Source organism: Suricata suricatta, chromosome 5 (assembly GCF_006229205.1).
Source record: "Suricata suricatta isolate VVHF042 chromosome 5, meerkat_22Aug2017_6uvM2_HiC, whole genome shotgun sequence".
NCBI lineage: Eukaryota > Metazoa > Chordata > Mammalia > Carnivora > Herpestidae > Suricata > Suricata suricatta.
The window spans coordinates 143946993-143970667 of record NC_043704.1 but is presented as its reverse complement, the minus strand read 5'-3'; the positions used below and the strand labels follow the sequence as shown (position 1 = coordinate 143970667).

The window sequence follows — 23675 nt, the reverse complement described above, 5'->3', positions numbered from 1 at the left end:
CACAGATGGCATTTCTCATCGCTCTCACAGAAGTAAGTATTTGGAGCAAAACTCTGCTGTGCTGTTCCTCGAGCTCCGATAATATTTTATTTTAAAATAGTAGCAGGGATGAGGGTGTATGATGGCTGAACATCATTTAAAAAGCACAGCCTGGAAGTTTTAGACAGGCTGCGCTGTGGGAGACTTCTCGTTCCCGGCCATGGGCTTCGCTGCCTTCTCCCCCGACCCTCCTTTTCTCCTGGAGCCTGGTGACCTGTGGGATTTACCAAGAATGAGACTTTTTGGTTCCTATTTACCCTAAGAGGAGGCACTGGTGTGAATTAGACAGTGAGAATCCTACACTTAATGGGAAATTAAAGGTTTTTTCAACTCAGATTTACTGCTTGTGAATTCAAGTGACAGCCATTTAAGTAATGATCATGAGGTTAGACATTCACAGTGGAATCATTTGGCTCCTGGGTGAATTTCTTGATTTATTGCCATTTATAGTGGTACTGCCCCAGGCAGAGGCGCCTGTTGCCAGAATGGTCTTCCCCTCTGATTCCAGATGGGTTTTCATTCTACTCAGCATCTAGAATTGTTTGTTCCCCCTACAATCTTGTAACTGAATGGCTGACCATATAGATTCTCCAGTAAGCATTTAATTATAGTTTGGACTTCATCACCACTTTGATCCTATAAAAAAATGAGCAGGAAGTCTATCACTGCTCATGATTTTGAGCTAAGTGACTTCTTAACATTTTAAAAATCAATAAGGCCTCCATTGATCCAGTTTTACTAAGTGATATAAGGAAAGAAACAAACTTTGACCCTACAGTTCCCTACTATGCTAAGCATTTTATGTGCATGATCAAATTTAATCTTCATGATGGCTTTTAAGGGTCAATATTATTATTCCGTTTTTAAAGATTAGGAGATTGATGCTTAATAAGAGAGCTTAAATAACTTGACTGAAGTCAGGGCAGCTAGAACCTGGTACAGCTTGGGGAGGGACTTGGCCGTGTGGCTTCAAAGCCCAGTGAAAAAATCTGCCTTTTCTTGGGTTGGAATAAGCCTCCAAACAATCAAAATGTATTTCTCTTAATTCTTGGGCAAATTTACTCTCATTAAAGAAATAGCTTCTTTTGTCCTTCACACTTTGAGTGAAAACACTCAAACAGAAATTAGATGCTCCCTGTATCAGGGTGTGTCATCCTTAGATTGAACCCAAGACTTGCCCAATTACCTATACGTAAGGTTATTCAAAAGCAACACACTGTTTTCCAACTTTATTTGTACTCCTGTTAGTTAGTTATATCCACGTTCAAACCAGACAATCTTTACAAGCTACTGTGATGTTGCAGGCTGATAGAAAGTTCCGATTTCTACCCTACCTCACGCTCCACTCCCAACCCCTTGGTGGTTTGAAAATTACAGATCATTAACATTTAACAACTTGTAGACTGTTCCCCAAGGCTAAGAAGGTGCTGACTGTGTGGGTAGATTTGTACCCTGTTGCCCGTTTCTGTACCCACCCCAGTCCTGCCTGGGCTTCGCATCCTTCACTCTCAGAGCAGCTGGCTGATGAAGTCAGCTCTAGTGGGATCTTTCTCTTCCTCATTCTTTAGCATTTCCTGGCTGTATTGCCAAATTAGAACCTTACTATGAACTTTCTTACTCTGCGTACGTTCTTGTCTGTGCGTCTTCTATGTCCAGCAACACCGTAAAGCATCGATGATGAAAGACTGCTTTGTACACCTCCTGATTTTCCGTGAGACCCCATTGTAGATAGTCTCCTTGGCACATAGTACGTGCTCATTGAATACTTGGTCACTGAAATACAGAAACTGGCACAAATCAACGTACCATGCCTTCTCTCAAGCTGAAATGAAGGATAGAAACATGTAGAATGTAAGTTTTATGTAGAATTGAACAAATTTTGGATAAGTAATCCATTCACATGGTTCAAAATAAAAGAATATAAAAAAACATGTGGCCCCAAAGTCTCCTTTCCACTCTGTTCTTTTCCTCTCATTCTCTGTTTCTCCACAAGTAAGTAGCTACCTTTATAGCTTTGTGGGTATCCTTCTAGAGGGTTTCTGGGTTTTTTTTTTTTAAGTGTTAAGTTTTCCTTAAGTTTATTTATTTTGAGAGAGCAAGTGGGGGAGAGGCAGAGAGGGAGAGATGGAGAGAGAGGATCTCAAGAAGGCTCTGAATAGTCAATACAGAGCCCAATGCGGGGCTTGGACTCATGAACCATGAGATCATGACCTGAGCCATAATCAAGAGTTGGACGTTTAACCCACTGAGCCACCCAGGGGTTCCAAGTATTTTTTATGTTTTAAACAAATAATTTTAAGTGAACGACAATAAAAACACTCAGTTTCCACATTTTGATGCAGAACTTTGGATACTGTGTAAGGTTCTGCCCCTTGCTTTTTTCCCTAACTCTGTGGTCTAGAGAGATTTTTCCAGACCAGCTCACGGATCCCATTCTCCTCCTCCGCGCTCAGTGTGGTGGTATTCGGTGATGTAGGCGTACCGATACTTAGTCAACCTGTCCCATACTGATGGACCGTTGTGTCGTCCTTGCTCTTGCTCTTGAATATCCTTCTGTGGCGACTGGTAGGTACCTGGGCTGTATCCCCTACGACCGGGCATATTGGAGGATGCGTTCCCAAGCAGGGCATCATGGGTCACAGGCAGGTGCCTGTGTAGCTGTGACACACACTGCCAGACTGCCCTTCTCAGGGGTTTTGTCACTTATACTCCCACAAACCTGTGTCGCTACGATCCTGCCAACAGACAGTGTGCTCAGAATTTTGGCTCTTTGCCAATCCGATGGGCAAAAGATGGTATCTACACGTGGCTTGAATTTACAAGTACAGTTGAACATCTTTTCATATGGGTTAAGGGCTTTCAATATTTGGTGAACCGTCTGTTCATATCATGCCCCATTTGAATCATTTTTGGTGCTCCTTTCCATTCCGAGGACTTCCATTCCTAATTATAAAATATAATGATGAGGCTTTTGAGGCAAGTTGAAAATATTTTTCCTAGTTGATGTTTATGGTTTGGCTTTGTCAGTGATAGGAGTGGGCTTTTTTGTAAGTTTTTTTTTCTTTTTTTTTAGTAATCTTTACATGCAACTTGGGGCTCAGACTCCCAACCCTGAGTTCAAGTTGCACGCTCTTCCACACGAGCCAGCCAGATGCCCCTGAGGCTGTGGGGTTTTAAAGGTTGTTACCCGTGTGGAACTCTTCAATTTTTAGGTAATCAAATTTGTTGAGCTCTTCTCTTAAGGCTTTTGGATTTGAGGGATTAGGCCTGCCCTACCCCAAGGCTACAGGTTTCTTCTGTGTGTGTGTGTGTTTTTTAAAAAAATGTTTATTATTGAAATACAGAGACAGAACATGAGTGAGAGTGGAGCAGAGAGAGAAGTAGACACAGAATCCAAAACAGGGTCCAGGCTCTGAGCTGTCAGCACAGAGCTGACATGGGGCTTGAACTTCCAAACAGTGAGATCATGACCTGAGCTGAAGCCGGATGCTTAATTGATTGAGCCACCCAGGCACCCCAATTTTTTTTAACTTTAAAAAATATTCATTTTTGAGAGAAAGAGTGAGAGCTGGAGAGGGGAAGAGAGAGAGAGACAGAGACAGAGACAGAATAGGAAATAGGCTCCAGGCTCTGAGCTGTCAGCACAGAGCCCAATGTGGGGCTCGAACTCCCAGACTGTGTGATCATGACCTGAGCTAAAGTTACATGCTCAACCAAGTGGGGCTCGAACTCTCGGACTGTGAGATCATGACCTGAGCCAAAGTTGGATGCTCAACCAACTGAACCACCCAGGCACCCCTGTTGTTTATTCATTTACTTAGTCTTTGATCCATTTGGGGACTGTGATCTGGGAGATGAATCCACCTTCATTTTTCAGAGGGCTGCCCAGTTCCCCTATTACCAGTTATTGAAAAACTTCATGTCCGCTAGGTTGAGACATCTTTATCCTACAGCACTATATATTCCTCTAGGCTGAAGTATGGGCACTGCACTAACAAATGGAGATTAATTGGTGGATAACTTAGTACATTCAGTCGTGCAGCAGACATTTATTAAGTACCTAATAAATGAGACAATTCATTATGTGCCAGATCTTGGGGAGAGAAAGACGAGTTTGAAACCTCTCTTAGAGGAAGCCGGCTCTACGAGGAACGTGATCTCGATGCAGTGGATTCAGAGCAGTGGGGAGGCTGAGGCAGACGGAGATGCTTCACAGATCAGAAAGCAGAGTTGAGTCTTAAGGTTCAGGTGAATTTTGCCAGCCATGAGGGGACGCCATTCTAGAAGGGGAGCTCATATATGCAGAGGCACAGATGGTAAGAGCCTGTGTGTTTGGGGGACTTAGTCGCTTTTCATGGCCAAGAGAGAAGGGCAGGAGACACAGTTGCAGATGAGACCGGAAGAATATGGCCTCTTTGAAGTGAGTGTGGGATTTGGGCATGTTGTCGCGTCCCTGTTCTTCCCCACGCCTTCATCCCTCTAAATAGACGAAGGGGGAAGATTAAGAGGTCCAGAATAAATGGAAGCCAACACTTAGCTGTGTTCTGCTGGTCGGTTGCTGAGTTTTGACACCTGTTGCTTATTCTAGACGACTCCGAGTTCCCGAAGCCGCAGTCTCACTTTGCTCCCCCATGGAACGCCCAACCCAGCGTCTCCCTGTAGCCAGAGACACCTCGGCGCGGGGGCCCCCGGTGTTGTCACAGTCACGCATCACAAGTCGCCTGCAGCCGCCCGAAGAGCCAAGAGTCAGTATCCCGGCCAGCTCCACGAAGTCAGAGAGGTAGGCTTTGCTCTCCTACGAGGTCGAGTGGTCTCTGGGCGCCGAGGGCCGCCGTCCCCGTGCTGCCAAGTCCCCTCCCTGTGTGCCGTGTGGGTTATGAGGAGCCGGCCTCCAGCCGCACGGGCATGACATGCTTCCTGGTCATAGAAAAAATAGTTTGATTCCATGTCTTAGGTTAAAGCGAGGTGTTCGGAGGCCTGTCAGAGCTCGGAAAGCAGAGAAAGCCAGCCCGCAGACGCATAGGAGCAAATGGAAGTCCAGTCAGTCGGCGTCTCCATGCTCTTAGCAGAGAATGGGCAGTACACACACTAGTCGTGGGTAACCAGGACATAATTGAGGTGGCTTTGAAATTCTGGATATGTGAGACCTTTTTCTTAAAAAAATTTTTTTTAATGTTTATTCACTTTTGAGAAACGGAGTGTGAGCAGGAAAAGGGCAGAGAGAGAGGGAGACACAGAATCGGAAGCAGGCTCCAGGCTCTGAGCTGTCAGCACAGAGCCCGACGTGGGGCTCGAACCCGCAGACTGTGAGATCATGGCCTCAGCCGAAGTCGGACGCTCAGCCGGCTGAGCCACCCAGGGACCTCAAGTGAGACCTTTTTCTGCCTGTCCTCATGCACGAGGTGCCTGCTTAGTCTTCCCATCACAGACCACGGCTAGTAGAGTGCTGAGTCGTGAAGGAGCACTGTCTTTGGAGTCAGAAGACTGTTGTTTGGAACCTGGGTTTCTGCATCTCTGGAGTGGAAATAACATAAGCGCTACTCTCTTCTCAGAGGTGGTGAGAGGCTCACTTGTGGTCATGGACTTGAAAGGCCATCAGCCATGAGTGCCTTATGAACCGATGTGGGGCTCTGGTTCATTTTTACTTCTGACCCACTGGGAAGCCCTCAGTTTGGGGCCCAGTTCCTTAGTGTTTGTGTCCTGCTTTGCAGCGGTTACCAAGAATGGACTCTGTGAAGTAAATGATACTGGTCTTGGTCGCCTGACTTGTGTTGGGTGCAGAGGCTTCTGCCCTGCAGCTGGTTGTGTGTGAACCAGCCCTCCCTCGTAGGGAAGCATGGAGCCCTGGCTCTTGGCGAGCAGCAGGATGGGTCTCCTCGCACACGGTCTTGTTGCCCAAGTCAGCACACAGCTCATTTTATTTCCTAAACGCCACGAGCCAAGTGCCATGTCAGCCGCTGTCTTCCTCAGACTGTGACCCAGGGCAGAAAATCTGAAATCTTTTTTTTTTTTTAATTTTTAAAATGTTTGTTTATTGTTGAGAGAGAATGAGCATGAGCGGGGGAGGGGCTGAGAGAGAGAGGGAGACACAGAATCCGAAGCAAACTCCAGGCTCCGAGCTTCAGCACACAGCCTGACACAGGGCTCAAACCCACAAACCGTGAGATCATAACCTGAGCCGAAGTTGGACGCTTACACACTTAGCCTCCCAGGTGCCCCGGAAATCTTCTGATCCGAATCTTTTGATGTGTATGAAAGAGCTTTTTTTTTGCTCTTGGTAGATTTATGCATGCATGAACTCTGTATTGCCTAATAAAGAAAAGGCACAGAGTCAACCGCTGCCTTTAAAATAGTCACCCTGATGTTACAAACAAAAAAAGGCATTTGGGTATTAGCCTAACTTTATACACTGGGTGATATGAAGAACTGTTGCACACATATGTAAATTTTTCATTTTTCAAAGCATCTTAAAAAAAAATCCGTATTCTGGAAACACCTTGTACACGGAGTAGAACAGAATAGTGGTACCCATCACCCAGTCACTCCAACTTTCTCTTGTTTTATTTTATCTGTTTTCCCTCTACCACTTTTTTTTTCTTTTTTGCTGGAGTATTTTAAGGAAATTATAAATATTATATTTTATCATTGCCGGTAAATGCTTCAATATTTATCTAACAAATAAGGACTTAAAACAGCTTGACCACAATACCATCAGAGTCGCTATTATGTAAACCTCACTGTGGTAATTTTTTGCGAGTGTGTTAGAGATTAGGACCTAAAGAAGAATAAAGCCAGGCTTAAAGTTCATAGTATTTTGAGAATTCTATTATAATGAATCTCTGATAGACTTACAAGTGATGCTAGGAAGCCTGGCATCTATGGGAAAAAGTGGGGCTGCTTGCCTTGAATGAGCCATGGCCTAAATAAAAGTTGAGGTAACTTAGCTTAATTTTCAGTAGCACATGATTCAGTATAATGTCAAGATCTTTGCTACCTCCATTTTTATTTTCATGGATTTATTTTTTAATGTTTTTTGTTTTTGTTTTTTTGGGGTGAGAGAGAGAGGGAGAGACAGAGTGTGAACAGGGGAGGGGCAGGGAGAGAGGGAGACACAAAATCCAAAGCAGGCTCCAGGCTCTGAGCTGTCAGCATAGAGCCCAACGCGGGGCTCGAATCCACAAACCGTGAGATCATGACCCGAGCCGAAGTCGGATGCTTAACCGACTGAGCCACCCAGGCGCCCATTAGATGTTTATTTTTGAGAAGAGAGAGAGTTGGGGAGAGGCAGAGAGAGAGAGGGAGACAGAGGATCCAGGCAGGCTTCCTGCTGTCAGCACAGAGCCCACCACAGGGCTCAAACCCATGAACCATGAGATCGTGGCGTGAGCCAAAGTCAGAGGATTAACCAACCTGGCCACCCCTCTTTTATTATTTTTTTAAAGTTTGCTTATTGTGAGGCACCTGGAGCCTGCTTCAGATTCTGTGTCTTTTCTCTCTGCCCCTCCCCTGTTCACACACTCTGTCTCTCAAAGCTAAACATTAAAAAAAAATACTTCTCTTTGAAAAAAAAAAATCAAGTTTGTTTATTTTGAGAGAGGGGACGGTGAAAGAGGGAGGGAGGGAGGGAGGGAGAATCCCAAGCTGGCTCCGCACTGTCAGCACAGAGCCCACCCAGGGCTCGATCTCCTGAACCATGCATGAGATCATGACCTGGGCTGAAATCAAGAACAGGACTTTTGATGGACTGAGCCACCCAGGCGCCCCTCTTTTTTCTATATCCTATTGTTTTCTCCTCTCCATTTTCCACCCATAAGGGGCAATTATGAATATTGCCCATGAAATATCATTATGTGAAAAGTAGGTGAAATACCTCCATAGATACAGCGATAGGATTTTTGTACTCCCGGGGGGTCCCGTATTTCTTCGGGCTATTGCTCTTGTCTTTCAGTGATCTTTTGTGCGGAAGTCTAATCTGAGGTGAGCGAGTTGAGATGATTGTTGACACAGTGGCCGGGGACAGAGTTGTAGTGCTGAACACTCTGAGGGAAGAGTGAGAGGTTCTGATTCTCAGGTATCCTGTTCAGCTTCCCTCCTGATTGGAGAAGGGCACCTCTTTGGGGACAGCTGTCATTTTCTGATGTGGGCAGGTCCACCTGAGGAACTCTCTGAGACCATTTCACTCATACCAGAAAGTTCTGCAGTTTTAAAAGTATATTAATTTCAGAGTATAAAGGCCTTGGTTTTGTATTCCATTTTATTTATCTATAAAATAACTTGAGGAAAATTGAATAGCATTTTGAACCCAGCTGTATAGGAAAGATAAACTTATGACCATTGAAGCAATGAAGAAAATCACCATACACAAGGCAGATGTGCCTGAGTATCTGAAGGGGAGAAAAAAATAGCCCGCCCACAGGCAACGGAATACCTAGTAAATGGAATTCTGTAGCACGGGTGTAGATAATGGGGCAGTTTTAAAGATTAAGTGGTTATCATTGAAAATAAAAAGAATTGAGATCTCAAAGGACAGTACCCAAAGTCTTCACTAGTTAGGAGAGATGAATACAAGGAATTTGAAGCAACAGACGTGACAATTAAGAGTCATTTGTCAGTCAAAGTACCGAAAATAATTATAGCCCATTATAGGTTAGGGGTTGAAGAAATACTGAAGGAGCTGCCTGTTGTCTTTTTGCCACAGCCTGGTGTTCTAGAATAAGAACTCACCACAGAGCCAAGCTGTTCATTACCATTGACCCACAAATTCCCTGGTGAGAACTGTATTCTGAGGAACTAATCCATCGAATCAGGGTTGGAAGAAGAAAGTTAATTTGGGTAAAGCTATTCATACTAATAAAGTAATATATCTAACAACATCACGGGAATGACTAAACTGATTCGCATAATATACTGAATTAGTATATAGCAGCTTAAGATAAAAGTCATATGTAAGCATTAGTACTGCATGGATACGTGTACGAAATAGGAAAATCAGGATATGGAATAATGTGAGCACATTAGACCCTACGTCCCTCTTAATAAAGTCCAGAAATTATTTAAAAACCAGTGGTTCCAGAATTTTGGATTTTATTTACAAACTAAAATTTAGAAGTAGAATTTTGGGAGCAGCATAATGTTGCAGCTATTAAAATTTGACCAGGAAGGGTAGTGTAATTGTTTTTTCATTTTCTTTATTTATTTTTAATTTTTATTTTAGAGAGAGGGGTGTTGGGGAGAGTGGCTGAGAGAGAGGAAGAGAGAAGCTTAGGGAGGCTCCGTGCTCAGCGCGGAGCCTGATGGCGGCCCAGTCCCGTGACCCTGGGATCATGACGTGAGCCAGGCACTCAGTCACCTGGACCACCCAGGCATCCCGGCAAGGATGTTTTTAAAGCAGAGTGACAGTCTGCAGTTACTACATCTCATAAAAGCACATTTTAATGCCTTCGCCCCTGCACTGTCCTCCCCTCCCGCTGCCTCCCAGGCATCTTATCTCTGAATAAACAATCCTTCATTACACTGAGTAAATTTAGTTTCTTGAAAAACATACTACATTTTCCTTGTATTTAATATTTTAGCTTGAATTGGAAAAGTATTCATTGTGGATTGATTCCAGCCTTTGAATTTGTGCTTTTTAAACCACTGATCACCACTGACCTTTTCTTTTAAAGAAATTGTTTTAAATGTTGATGGGATTTGAGGGAGAGAGAGAGAAAGCACACACAGGGTGTGGGGGAAAGAGGGTCAGAGAGAGAAAGGGAGAGAGAGAACCCCAAGCAGGCTCTGCACTATCAGCATGGAGCCCAGCGCGGGCTTGAACCCATGAACTGTGAGATCATGACCTGGGCAGAAATCAAGGGTTGGACGCTTACTGACTGAGCCACCCAGGCGCCCCTCCACTGAGGTTTTTAATCCTATCACCCTCCCACTCCCTGCTCTCCATAGGATAAAGGTTGTCCTCTTCAGCATGGCCAACAGGGCCTTCTGTCCTGCCCTGAGCATGCCCGCTCAGCCTCACCATGTACTTGCTGTCTCCCTCTGTTGCCCAAACAGAACTTCCTTCCACAGGGGAACTCCGGTATCACTTTGGTTGGTCCTAGGTGAGCCGCCACTTACATGGGGCTAATGAGCTCTGGAAATGCGCTGTCTGAACTGAGATGCGCTGTAAATGTAAGATGCACACTAGATTTCATAGTACCAAACAGGGTAAAACGGTTCATTAATAGTGTTTTAATGCTCATTGCATGTAGAAATGAAAGTATTTTCTGTTAGGTTAAATATATTAAGATTTACCTGTTCCTTTCTACCTTTTTAAGTGTGCCCACCAGAACATTTAACCTTACATGCCCCCCACGTGTAGCCTGCATTCTATTTCTTAGATAGCACTGCCCTCGACTGTGAGCTTGCTCACCCCGTCACTTGTCCACCCATTCTACAGGCACTGAGCACCTCCTGTGTGCTAGGCTGGAGTTTGACATGGAAAGCATTAAAAAAAAAAATCTTTGCATCTTCTAGCTCCAGCGCAATTGCTGGGCATGTTGGCTGGACGGCTTGGTTTGGAGACCCATTTTCTAGCAGTTAGTGCTTTAGAAACAATGCAGAGGCATTCCAGGGTTGCTCAGGCAAATATGCAGTGGATGATGACGGGTCAGGGGTAGGGTCAGGTATTTATTTGGTGTCCTCTGACTACGAGAGCACTTGGTTGGGGGAGGGGTGTTCCTAGATGTCTGGGTGACCAAGGGGAAAGCGATGAGAGTGTGAGCCTCTGCATGTATCACCAGAAAAATTGTATAAATAGGATCTAAAATATTTTTAAAGATCAATTTGAGTCAGCTGTTGAAGCAAATAATGAGTGAAATAATGGCATGGACTTATATTAACTTTTAGACTTTTAGTGACATGACAGACTTTAACATGGCTTATGTTAATTTAAATGGGTTCAAGATCAGTGGGTACAAGTCCAGCGTGATTTTTCTAAAATCCTTCTTTGCCAGGTGCTTCCTGAAAAAATACAGTCGTAACCCATGTTCGTACTAGTGCGTGTGTGTGCACATCTGTAGGCACACATGAACTGAGTAGAAGAATATAGATGTTTCCTCTTTATCTAATTCTTCATTACTGTTTCCCAAAAGTAACTTTTGAAGAAATGATCTGCGTTTTTATAAGCATGAGGGCACACGTGTGTTTGTGTGTGTGCACAGATTTGTGTGCATGTGTAGGACTGGGTGTGGTGTGGTGTATGTGAGTTTTAGTGTAACTGTTTTGTTCCTTGGATTAGAGACAAGAAATTTCTCTAAAGAAAGTACCAACTAAAAATTTCTCTGGGGCGCCTGGGTCGCTCAGTCAGGTAAGCATCTGACTCTTGGTTTTGGCTCAGGTCACGATCTCTCAGTTCGTGAGTTCAAGTCTCATGGCACACTCTGTGCTCTGCAGGGATAGAGCGGAGCCTGCTCGGAATTCTCTCTCTCTCTCTCTCTCTCTCTCTCTCTCCCTCCCTCCCTCCCTCCCTCCCTCCCACCCCTCCTTCTCTTTGCCCCTCCCCTGCTTTCTTTCTCAACAATAAATGAGCTTAAAAAACATTTCGCTAAATCCAAATATGCTAACGGACTTGGACATGGCAGATATTTGAGAAACAGAGTAAACTTGGTAGAGCCCAGGTTCTTGTGTCTTTGACCCAATAACATTTTTTAGTTGTGACATTTGAGACTTTAGAAAAAAAGTACAGTTAATTCAGTGGGGAGACTCTTAATGAAGGAAAAGGTCACACTGTTGAATTGTAATGGCTATGTGTGAGGCATAAATTTAGTTTTAATTAAGCTTTCAATGGTAATTTATTGACAAGTAGGAATTCTCCTCCTCTTCAGCTATTGTTAGCTTGCTTCCAGACACATCTTTGGAAGAGAGAGCTGTTTGTTGCACTGGTTCACATTGGGCAGGTCACTGTGTCTAGGCTGTGTTGTTTAATAACGTTTTAAATAAACCTTTCAGAGTATAATATATGCAGATGTGGCTTATGTGGCTCCTGCTGTGTGAATAGGTTTCTTTGTGTAATTGCGTATTTATTTAATACGCATACAAGGGAAGGCCCTCTTTATAAACGATACCAGCTCCGTATTCTCACCCTTCAGGATGGTCTGGTTTGATCCTGGTTCACAGGGGTGTCACGAATGCCTGGTTAGAAACCTTGCTTCGTGTACAGCTTTTGCTATGGAAGCGGTGACTGTCAACTGTCATCCTAACGAACTTTACTAGCTGCTCAATTTTAAGGGAGCAGTCAGGGCTGGCGGCATTGAATGTGGGCCATCCCATCACCAGGGAAACCGCATTTAGGGGATAAAGTGCATTTTCCTTTTGTGTGAACAGAAGGATTATTTGAAAAAAAAAATTGTTCTGAATTAGTTCTTTGCGTTTGGGGGGATAAATGATGACACGTAACCTGTGCATACATTTTTAGCAGCAATTTGCCATCTTTCAGAATAGGTCCGCTCCAGATGTCAGTTTTCAAAAAATGTAACATGGCATTAGTTGAGAGCAGTTGTTTCTTTTTTTTTTAATTTTTTTATTAATAGTTTATTACCAAGTTGGTTTCCATATAACACCCAGGGCTCTTCCTTACAAGTGCCCCTCAGTGTCTGACTCTTGATCTCAGCTCAGGTCTTGATCTCGAGCTCAGGAGTTTGGGCCCCACATTGGGCTCCGTGCTGGATGTGGAAAAGGAAGTATGACCACCATGGCCATCCCTCGACAGCCCCTGTGTAAGTGCAGTTTGAAACAGACGTTCGCGTGGTCCATGGAGCACCTGGGAGGTCATCTGTTTGGAGTCCTTGGGCTTCGCCAGTAACAGTGTTTCAGGTGAAAACCACCACAAGCAAAACAATGAGACAGTGTCCCCGGTCAGCCGTCAGCTTGTCTCCCAGACTGCTGCCCGGCGAGAAGGATGCTCGGCTCCCAGCCTGCGCAGGGCGCGGCCTGCTGGCTCGTGGAGGGTGGGGGAGGCCGAGGGCCGAATCCACCACAGAAGAAATAACTGCCTGGTCTCCCGGAAAGCTAGGAGCTCACTTGCTCTCCTCTTCCTCCCAGGCTTCTGCTTCACTTTGCTGAAAGGTTCTAGCCTAGCTGGTTGCAACCCACGTCCCTCTTTTCTCTCCTTTGCTTCCCTTGTCAGGTCCTTTTATTACCGTGTTACATTTGGAAATTAGGTGTTTGCTTCCTTATTATTTGATGCTTCTTATCCCTCCATATGGAGCGTGTTTTTTTTTTCCTTGTAATCTCCTTATTCCTCAGCCCTTAGCACAACAACGAGCACATTCCTAGCCATTGGGAAACACTCCTCCATTGATCTGGTTAAATGTTGTTGCTGCAGGAGGGAGTTTCTTGCCCTGTAGCATATTCTTGGGAGATTTATGGTCCCAGAGCAGAAGCAGTGTTGAACTTGGGCCCAACTATGTTATGTACTTGTGGTGGCTTACCTGCCACGATGCCCCGGAGATGCTTTGGTATTTCTTTTCTTAATTTGTGGTACACTGTATCTGCTTACATTAAAAAAAATGTTTATGTTTAAGAGAGTACAAGCGGATGAGGGGCAAAGAGAGAGGGAGATGGGAGGTGGGGGGAGAGAGAGAGAAAGGATCCAGAGCAGCAGAGAATCTGACAGCACAGAGCCTGATGTGGGGCTCAAACCCACGAACTGCGAGATCATGACCGGAGCCAAAGCTGGACGCTTAACCGACTGAGCCATGCCCATCTATGTATAACAAAGACCTTCGTTATAATTATTTTTCTTAATCTCCCCACTAATATATAAACTTCCAAAAAGGCATGGATTCACTAACAACAGTGATAGTTACAAGAACAATAATATTTCTAATATTTCATACTTATTAGAACCTTTCTATGTGCCAGGTACTGTGCTCAGTTTACTTGAGCTGTCCTTGAGTCATCCCTGTGAAGTAGATACTATTGTTGTGCCTATTTCACAGATGGGAAACTGAGGCCTACAGGAGGTTAAGACAAAGAGAGGTGTGGCAGCCAGGGTTCAACCAGAGAAACAGAACTGTTAAGAGATACATATTAAGAGATTTATTGCAAGGACTTGGCTTATGTGCAAGTACGGGGCCTATCCGGGAAGGTCCAAAAACCAGAAGGCAGACAGGGTGCGTCAGGCACTGTCTGAAGTAGGATCTACATATAGAATTAGCACTGCTTGGGCCAAGTGTCAGCTCTGCTCTTCCCATCTTGCCACTGAGTCAGGCCCACGTGGGGTTTGTTTAGGTAATGTTTCCTTCTGAAAGTCAACTGGTTATGGGCTTGAATCGCACCTACAGAATTACCTCACAGAAAAGTTAAAAAAAATTTTTAATGTTTTAAATTTATTTTTGAGAGACAGAGAGAGAGTGAGCAGGAGAGGGTCAGAGAGAGAGGGAGACAAAGAATCTGAAGCAGGCTCCAGGCTCTGAGCTGTCAGCACAGAGCCCAGTTCAGGACTCAAACCCATGAACCATGAGATCATGACCTGAGCTGAAGCCGGATGCTTAACTGACTGAGCCCCCCAGGCGCCCCTCACAGAAAAGTTTAGATGAGTGTTTGAATCCCTGGGTGCTGTAGTCTTGCAAATGAAAAAAAAAAAAAAAAAAAAGAGGGGCAGTGGCTTGAGGGTCAGTGTTGACCAGCTTCTTGAGTTTTGTGCCACGTGACCCCACCGCCCTCACCCCCGCTGATCAGACCAGCCGTCAGCCTCATCTTCCAGTTTGGCCATTGGAGTGTGAGGCGGCCTCCGCTGGGAGCGCTAGGGCGAGACTAACCACCCTTTTAGAGCATGAATGAGGGAAGCGTCCAGATGCCAAAAGGCGGAGAAGCGGTAGAGAAACTGCTGCTGAGGGTGTGTATCCACTAAGTGACAAACTGGTGACCTTCCACAGGTGACCAGGAGAGTTGCTGTGGTTTCTTCGGGTTCTCCAGAGAAGCAGACCCTCTGTGGTGGTGGGGGAGGCGGTGTGTGTGTACACATGCATACAGTAGACCTTTGAACAACATGGGGTTGGGTGAGGGGGTGTAGATATGTATGTATGTATTTATATATACAGCGGACCTTTGGACAGCATGGGGTTTGAACCATGTGGGCCCACCTATATGTGAAATTTTACAGTATAGTACTATAAATGTATTTTTATGATTTTAATGACATTTTTTCTCCAGTTTACTTTGTTGTAAGAGTACAGTATGTAAAACACATGACATACAAAATGTGGATTAATTGTCAGTAAGGTTTCTGGTCAGCAGTAGTCTATTCATAGTTAAGTTTGGGAGAGTCTAAAGTTATACATGGATTTTCAGCAGGGGGTCAGCATCCCAGACCCCTGTGTTGTTCACAGGTCAGCTCTGTACACAGTGAGCACAGAGTTCATGTGATTATAGAACCTGACACGCCTGAAATCTAGAGGATGGGCTAGCAGACCGGAGACCAAGGGAAGAAGCCATTGTTGAGTTTAAGTCTGTAGACCGTCTACTAGCAGAATCTCTTCCTGCTCAGGGGGATGTTAGTATTTTGTTTTGCTCAGGTCATCGCTGGTTGGATGAGGCCCACCCACATCATGGAGGGTAATCTTGCTTTCTCAAAGTCCACCAAAGATCCTTTCACAAAAATATCCAGAATAATGTTTGTCCAAATATCTGTGCACCATGGCCAAGCCAAATGGGCACACGAAAGTAATCATCACAAGCATCCTAGACTGTCACCCCTCTGTAGTCTTACTGTATGTGTCTTTCTTACTGTATGTGTCTGCCCCGCCCTGTGTCTGGAAAGCTAACAGAGCTCCACAGTCACCAGGCATAGGATGCTTGGTCATTGCACTCACTGTGGGCCCAGTGCTGGGGACGGAATGCAGTCCTGGCTGTTGTCCAGGGACCTGATAATCTAGGTGGTTGGTTAACCTAACAGAAAAATGATTCAATACGACAATAATTAGTGGCAATAGGAATTGGCCAGAGGGTAAGGCCAGTGGGCACTGGCTGTCCCTTCCTATAGCCCTGCACCCTCTGGGCTCCAAAGCCACCAGGAGCCCTGGAAGAGTCACACCTGCGTTCAGCATCTGGGTAGACTGAATTCATACCTTACGAACTTTTCCACATACAAGACGAGCAAGACCATGTGAGTAGTGAGGGAACCTACAGAGGTGTCCCTGCTTGTCTTGGGCTCACAGAAAACTCAAGGTTCAGACACTTCTGAAGCTTTGCACTCGGAAGCTAAGTGGCAGATTATTTTATGTCACAAAACTACTGTGACATAAAAGGCTTCTGGCTGTTTCTACTTATGTGGCAATTTAGCACAGGAAGCCTTTCTATAAGTGCTGTGCGGCCGTGAGGTAATGACAGGTTTTGGATATTGAGTGAGCAGGCAGAGAGGGAGCTTAGCCAGGTCTTCCTTTGGTGCTCAAGCCGCCCTCAGAGCTTGTGTTTTGTAATCTTATTCTTGATGATTTCTGCGGAGGACTCTTTTGTTGTTGGTGGTGGTGTTTTTTCCTAGTGGCTTAATAGTATTTCAGGGTAAGACTACAATTCTTCCCCATTTAAAACCCCATCATCTTGTTTATATAAATCACATCTTCTTTATCCATTCATCAGTTGGTGGACATTTGTACTCTTTCCATACTTAGGCTATTGTTGAAAGTGCTGCTGTCAACACTGGGATACATGTACCCCTATGAATCAGTACTCCTGTGTACTTTGGATAAATTCCTAGTCATGCTGTTGCTGGGTCATCGGGTAATTCTATTCTTAATTTTTTAAGGAACCTCTATACTGTCTTCCATAGTGACTACTTGGCAATGAGAAAGAATGAAATCTTGACATTTTCAGCAACATGGATGGAACTGAAGGGTATTAGGCTAAGTGAAATAAGTCAGAGAAAGACAGATCCCATGTTTTCACTCATATGTAGAATTTGAGAAACTTAACAGAAGACCACGGCGAGGGGAAGGGGAAGAAAAATAGTTACAGGGGGGAGGGAGGCAAACCATAAGAGACTCTTAAATACAGAGAACAAACTGAGGGTGGATGGGGGAGAGGGGAGAGTGGTGATGGGCATTGAGGAGGGCACTTGTTGGGATGAGCACTGGGTATTGTATGTAAGTAATGAATCACAGGAATCTCCTCCCCAAACCGAGAACACCTATACACACTGTATGTTAGCTAACTTGACAATAAATTATATTAAAGAAAAACAAAACCGAGTCGTCTTGTTCTGTTTTCAGCAGAAGTAAGGCACTATTGTGATTCTTTCTCCCAAACTCCATTAGATATTTGGGCATCTCCGATTTGCGGGTTAATTACAAGCATACCCTAAACTATCTACCTTCCTTTTTATTTTTTTAAAGATTTTATTTTTAACTATGTCTGCATCCAGTGTGGGACTCTAACTCATGACCCTGTGATCAAGAGTCGCATGCTCTTCTTAAAATTTTTGTTAATGTTTTTATTTATTTTTGAGAGAGAGACAGAGACAGACAGCTTGAGCAGAGGGTGGTCAGAGAGAGAGACACACACAGAATCTGAAGGAGACTCCAGTCTCTGAGCTGTCAGCACAGAGCCCGACACGGGGCTCAAACCCACGAACAGCGAGATCATGACCTGAGCTGAAGCCGGACGCTCAACCCACTGAGCCACCCAGGCGCCCCATGAGTCACATGCTCTTCTGACGGGGTCATCCAGGCGCCCCAACTACCCAGCCTTCCTTAGCCACCTCTTTCCCTCCCTGCCAAGACCGTAATCGTTTTTTTGTTGCTTTGATCTGAATTTTCTCTTGTTCATTTGAGGTGGGGGATGGACTTTTTGGAGTGATGAAGTGTTCTATATCTTAATTGTGGTGGTGATTACACAGCTATATACATTTATCAGAATTACTGAAAGGTACTTAAAATGGGTTCGTTTTATTGTAGATAGATTATATCTCAGTAGTGTTGATTTGAAAGTTAGTTTCATGTTAACAAAACATATTACTGAAATCAGGTTTACTTCAGTCACTGACATGTGGTTCACTGTCTACTCCGATCTAGCCTAGCTTCCCTGTATTTGTGCAGAATACAGTATTTACCTATTTTGCAAACTCACAATTTAACTTTTTGTGTATAATCTCCTTCAAAAGTCGTTAATCCAGTTCTGTTAGTTGTTGAGGGGCATAGGTCTCTGTGTGCTGATTTTTGAACTGCTTTTTTAAAAAAAAAATTGAGGTAGAGTTGACATGTAGCATTTATAGTAGTGTCAGGTGTACGACATCATTTGATATTTGTTTATATTGTGACGTGATCCCCGTGATAAGTCTAGTTGACATCTGTCACTATACGTACTTATAAGGTGTTTCTTTTTCTTGTGACGAGGACTTGTAAGATCTACTCTTTCAAATATGCAATACAATATTATTATTTTTATTATTAAAAAATTTTTTACAATGTTTATCTTTGAGAGAGAGACAAACAGAGCATGAGCGGAGGAGGGGCAGAGAGAGAGGGAGACACAGAATCCGAAGACAGGCTCCAGGCTCTGAGCTGTCAGTACAGAGTCAGATGCAGGTCTCGAACTCATAAACCACAAGATCGTGACTTGAGCTGAAGTCAGAGGCTTAGCCAACTGAGCCACCCAGGTGCCCCTATTTTTATTATTTTTTAAAGTTTACTTATTTATTCAAGTAATCTCTACACCTAATCTGGGATTCGAACTTATGCCCCTTGTGATCAGGAGTCGCATGCTCTTCTGACTGAGCCATCCAGCAGACCCTTTAATATAGTATTATTAATTATAGTCACCGTGCTGTGCAATATATCCCATGACTTCATGTGTTTTATAACTGGAAGTTTATGCCTTTTGACTCCCTTTACCCATTTCCCCCTGCCTCTGGTAACCACCAATCTGTTCTCTTTATCTTTGACCTTCTTTCTTTGTTTTGTTAAAAATTCCACATATGGGTGGGATCATACAGTATTTGTCTTTCTCTGGTGTATTTCACTGAGCATAATGCCATCAAGGTCCATCTGTGTTGTCACAAATGCCAAAAAATTTCATTTTTTATTACCAGATAATATTCCATTATATATTTGCAATATTCATCCCTTCACTTACCAACACTTAGGTTATTCTCGTTTCTTGGCTATTGTAAATAATGTTGCCACAAACATGAAGGTGCATAGGTTGTTTTGAGTTAGTGTTTTTGTTTTCTTTGGATAAATGTTCAGAAGTGGAATTGCTCGATTATCTGGTAGCGCTACTTTTAATTTTTCGAGAAGCTCCCTGCTGTGTCCCACAGTGGCTATCGGTTTACCTTCCCGCTGATAGAGCAGGGGGTTCCCTTTCCGCCACATCCTCACCGCGCACTTGTCTGATAATAGCCATCACGGCAGTGTGAGGTGGTGCCTCATTGTCTTGATTTGCATTTCCCTGCCCTCCAAGAATCGCCCCTGAGGCAGTCAGGGCACCTCCCTGTCGTCTGGAGTCTCGGGGCCTCTCCACGGGGCTCTCCGGTGTGGTGGCTTCAGAACTCTTCCATGGGAGCGCGGGCACCAGGATCAAGTGTTCGGAAGACAGGAAGTAGAAGTTGCAAGTGTTTTAAAACCTGGGCCTGGAAATTGGCGCTGTGTCACCCCTGCCATGGTTTAACCTCATGGGACCTGCCCAGATTTATTGGGAGGGGACAGAGACCCTATTCCTTAAGAGAGTACAGGCCAAAAATTGCAGCCATCTTGAATATACCAAATAAGCCACTTGTGTGTCTTACATGTGTTAGTGGTGATGAAATAGCCCCCTATCCTTTACTTGGTCATTTGCTTCTGGGATTTGGATTCTTACTAGTTTCCTAGGATGGTCACTTCAACAACTTGAATTTATTGTCTCACGAATTTGGAGGTTAGGAGTTTGAAAGTGAGGTATTGGCGAGCCTGGCCCCTTCTGGAAGCTTTGAGGGAGGATGTGTTCCATGCTTCTCCCCACCTTCAGTGCAGCCGGTGGTCCATGGTGATCCCAGGCTTAGAAACGCATCTCTCCAGGATCTGACTCCTTTGTCACGCGGCCTCCCGGTGTGTCTGTGCCTCTGTCCCTCCCCTTACAAGGCCACTGTTACTGGAGTTAGGATCCCCCGAGGCGTATATGACCTCATCTTAACTAGTTACGTTATATCTGCGAGGACCTTTGCCCCCACTTGTGAAAGAGGCACCAGGCTGGGTCACTGGCTGAAGGATGTTGCGGTCATCTTGATTTGATTTTTGAGAGAGAAAGGGCACAAGGGAGTGAGGGGCAGAGAGAGGGAGAGAGAGAGAAGCAGGACTCACCTGAAGCAGGACTTGTGCTCACTCAAAGTGAGCTTGAGCTCACCCGGTGTGGGACTTGAACTTGCAAACTTTAGACTGTGACGTGAGCCAAAGTCAGATGCTTAACAACTGAGCCATCCAGGAAGGTGTCTGCTACAGTTATCTTTAAATCAGAGCTTGATGTCACAGTGAAAGGGACACCATGTGATTTCTTTCTGCATATTACTCTTCCCTCCATTTACTTCCATTCTTTGCTTATTACTCTCCCAGTGTAAGAACACAGTTCTAAAATGTCTGTGAAGAAACATTTCTATATTTTTATTTTCAGGTAAATTCTTTATGGAATATATTACTTATTCCTCATATAGGAGCGATTCCAGTGTAAAACTCGTGATTTACACTGGTTGTCCAGTAGGGTGAAATAAGAATCCTAAAAGTAAATAAAAATTTCTGCCTTATATTTTGGGAGAAAAAATACAACTTCCATCATTCTAGCATTAATTTTTATCTCTAATATAAAAATAATTGTCCTGAATTGCTGCTATTGAGGAAATCTTTCTTTCCTTTCCCCTTCTTCTATCCTTCCTTCCGTCCATCCTTCCTTCCGTCTGTCCTTCCTTCCTTCCTTCCTTCCTTCCTTCCTTCCTTCCTTCCTTCCTCTTCTGTGTAACTGATCCAGAAAAAACATCTATCAGGTTAACACTCAGGAAATGAGAAGGTGAGAATTTCTCACTGACAGAGAAATTCTCAAAGTAAGGCATGTTATTTAGAATTTACTAACATTTGGGTACATAAATCATAGAAGTAATACTTCATAATTACACAAGGCCTCTCATTTGAGATTCTAAAAGGATTTATAGGCCAACTTGTAAGAGGGGACAGTGGTATTAAACTCCGTGCTTGGAGTCTGTTGATGGAGATAATTCAAGAACAGGAATTTGGATGTGGGGAGAGGTGCCTTCTAGCCCCTTCTGGGGGAGGTGGGCTGGGTTTTAAACTGTTTGTTGTAAGAACCTGGCCACGTGAGATTTGTAGTTTCCTCACTTTTATTCAGAGATAACTTCCATGTTAACTCTGTTTCTTTAAACATATCAGAGTTTTGAATTGTTAATAAGTACACCCTCAATTAGATTTAGAAGGTACATGTCTGTCTATAGAGATAAGTGTTGGCCATGTGTTGACAAAGGTCTTTCTGACTTTTCACACCAGGTTCCTACTGCGACCAGCTTTTTGTGTGTTCTTTGCATGTGTAGGCACATAATTATATGTATTAACATATATATGTATATTCTCGTTTTTTAAAATCTTGTTTTAAAAAAACACTAACTGTAGGGACGTCTGGGTGGCTCAGTTGCTTAAGCATCTGACTCTTGATTTAGACTCAGGTCATGATCTCACGGTTTTGGGTTTGATCCCTGTGTCAGGCTTTGTGCTGACAGCATGGAGCCCACTTGGGATTCTCTCCTTTCCCCTCTCTGTCCTTCCTCGGCTCACACATGTACACACATACACACACACACACTCTCTCTCTCTCTCTCTCTCTCTCTCAAAATAAATAAACTTAAGATATATTTAAAACATAAAGATACAATAGTGATATAATCTAGAACTGAATTGCGACCATATTGCACAACTATATAAATTTACCTCTTGGCTCCCACCACCCCATCAGCTGTTTTGTTGGGATCGCATCAAGTTTATATGCACTATTTAAGAACTGACATTTGAATGCTATCCTTTTCAAGGTGGGAGGTGTGGTTGTCTGTTTTTCAGCTCACATCCGTGTTCTTTTGTGTCTTTCTGGAGCATTTTAAAGTCTTTGGATTCTGCATGTTTCTTTTAATCGCTAAGTATTTTATCCCTTTTATTATTTTGGCAAATGGGATTTTTTTCTGTAATATTTTCTACCTGATTGAGTGACTTGTAAATATGGAGGCTGTTGTTTTTGGTGGGTTGAATTTATTCCCAGATACGTAAATACATTCTTTTACTATTAGTGGTAATTTCTTTGTTGATTTTCTTGGGTAACAGGTGTCACCTGCTGTAGATAGGGATCATTTACTTTATTCTTACCAAATTTATTATAATAATTGTGTTAACGAAGGTATCCAAACTAACTTTACATAGGACCGATGTGATTATTCTTGCTTTCATCTTAATTTTGCTGAAAATGCATCTGGTTTCCTCCTTTAAGGAATAATACATCTATATAAAATGTATGTATATGTATATATACACAATATATATTACATATGTATGCATGAAATGTAAATCTGTATTACTTTATTAGGGGTTTTTAGAAATCTGGGAGAGAGATAATTCATTCATTTGATAAGTCTCGCAGGACTGCGATACTCCAGGCAGGTTTCTAGCTCCGGGGATGTGACGGGGGTGGGGGGAGAGAACCAGAGACAAAGCTCGTGCTGTCAGGAAGCTCGAGGTGTCGTGGGACAGACGAGATCAACAACCAAATAGCTAATGAATGGCGGGTTCCACGAAGTCAAGTGAGGAGAGGGACAGAGAATCATGTGACTTTACTTTGGATGGTCATGAAGGGATTTAGCATTTTTAAGTGTCTTTTTATTAGCTCTTGCTTTCTTGTTTTAAATTTGAGATTTTGGGTACACTAGCCCTGTCTCCTTCCCCTGCCCCAGGCCCTAGCACTGCCCCCGGCCAAGGGGACTGGGGAGCACGCCCTGTGCGTGATTTGCCCTCTGGGTCTGCGGTGGGTTTTGCTTGTTCTCCTATTATTTCCAGGACACTGGTGGTTGGAGAAATGAACTGAATTTGTTAATGAGCAGGGTAATCCATCACCTTGGATAGAGATACTGTTGCTAAGGCAACTGGCTGCATTCCAGGACCACAGTCTGCCGACGTGACACCGGCCGAGGTCTCTGCATCCAGTGCGTGTCCCTGGCCCCCAGCTCCGTGTGTGACTCTGGCCTGGGCGGCTTCTGCAGCCCCATGTCTCTCGGGCCAGCTGCTGGGGCACCTGACTGTGCCTCCCTTCCCGGCGCTCCCTCCTCCAGCCTCCCGTCAGACCCGCTGGGCCGGCAGGAGTAAAACGGGCTCGGTCGTGGTCTTGCAGGGAGAGTGCGGAGTCTGGCCTCCGCTCTTCCCGGCGCCCCACCTGCTTTCGGCTGATACATCTTGGGTGAGACTCAGGGTCACTGTAGCTAGTTGCTCAGGGGACACAATCAAGGTGGGCTGTGGCACCTTTTTTGTGCCATATAACTCCTTCTGTTCTCTGCGGTTCTTTTTTTTTTTCCCCCAGGTTGAGGCGTGTTTGATGTATAACGTTCTATTAGTTTCAGGTATACAACGTAATGATTCAATATTTGCGTATTGAAG

The 23675-nt window shown here is 44.1% G+C and overlaps 1 protein-coding gene across 1 annotated transcript in view; it reads left to right on the top strand.

Moving 5' to 3' along the window:
- OSBPL10 (oxysterol binding protein like 10) overlaps window positions 1-23675 on the top strand; it is a 298037-nt gene that overhangs the window by 148989 nt on the left and 125373 nt on the right. The window contains exon 6 of the mRNA XM_029938776.1: window positions 4628-4819. Within this exon, the coding sequence (XP_029794636.1) occupies window positions 4628-4819 (192 nt within the window). The remainder of the gene's footprint in view (window positions 1-4627; window positions 4820-23675) is intronic.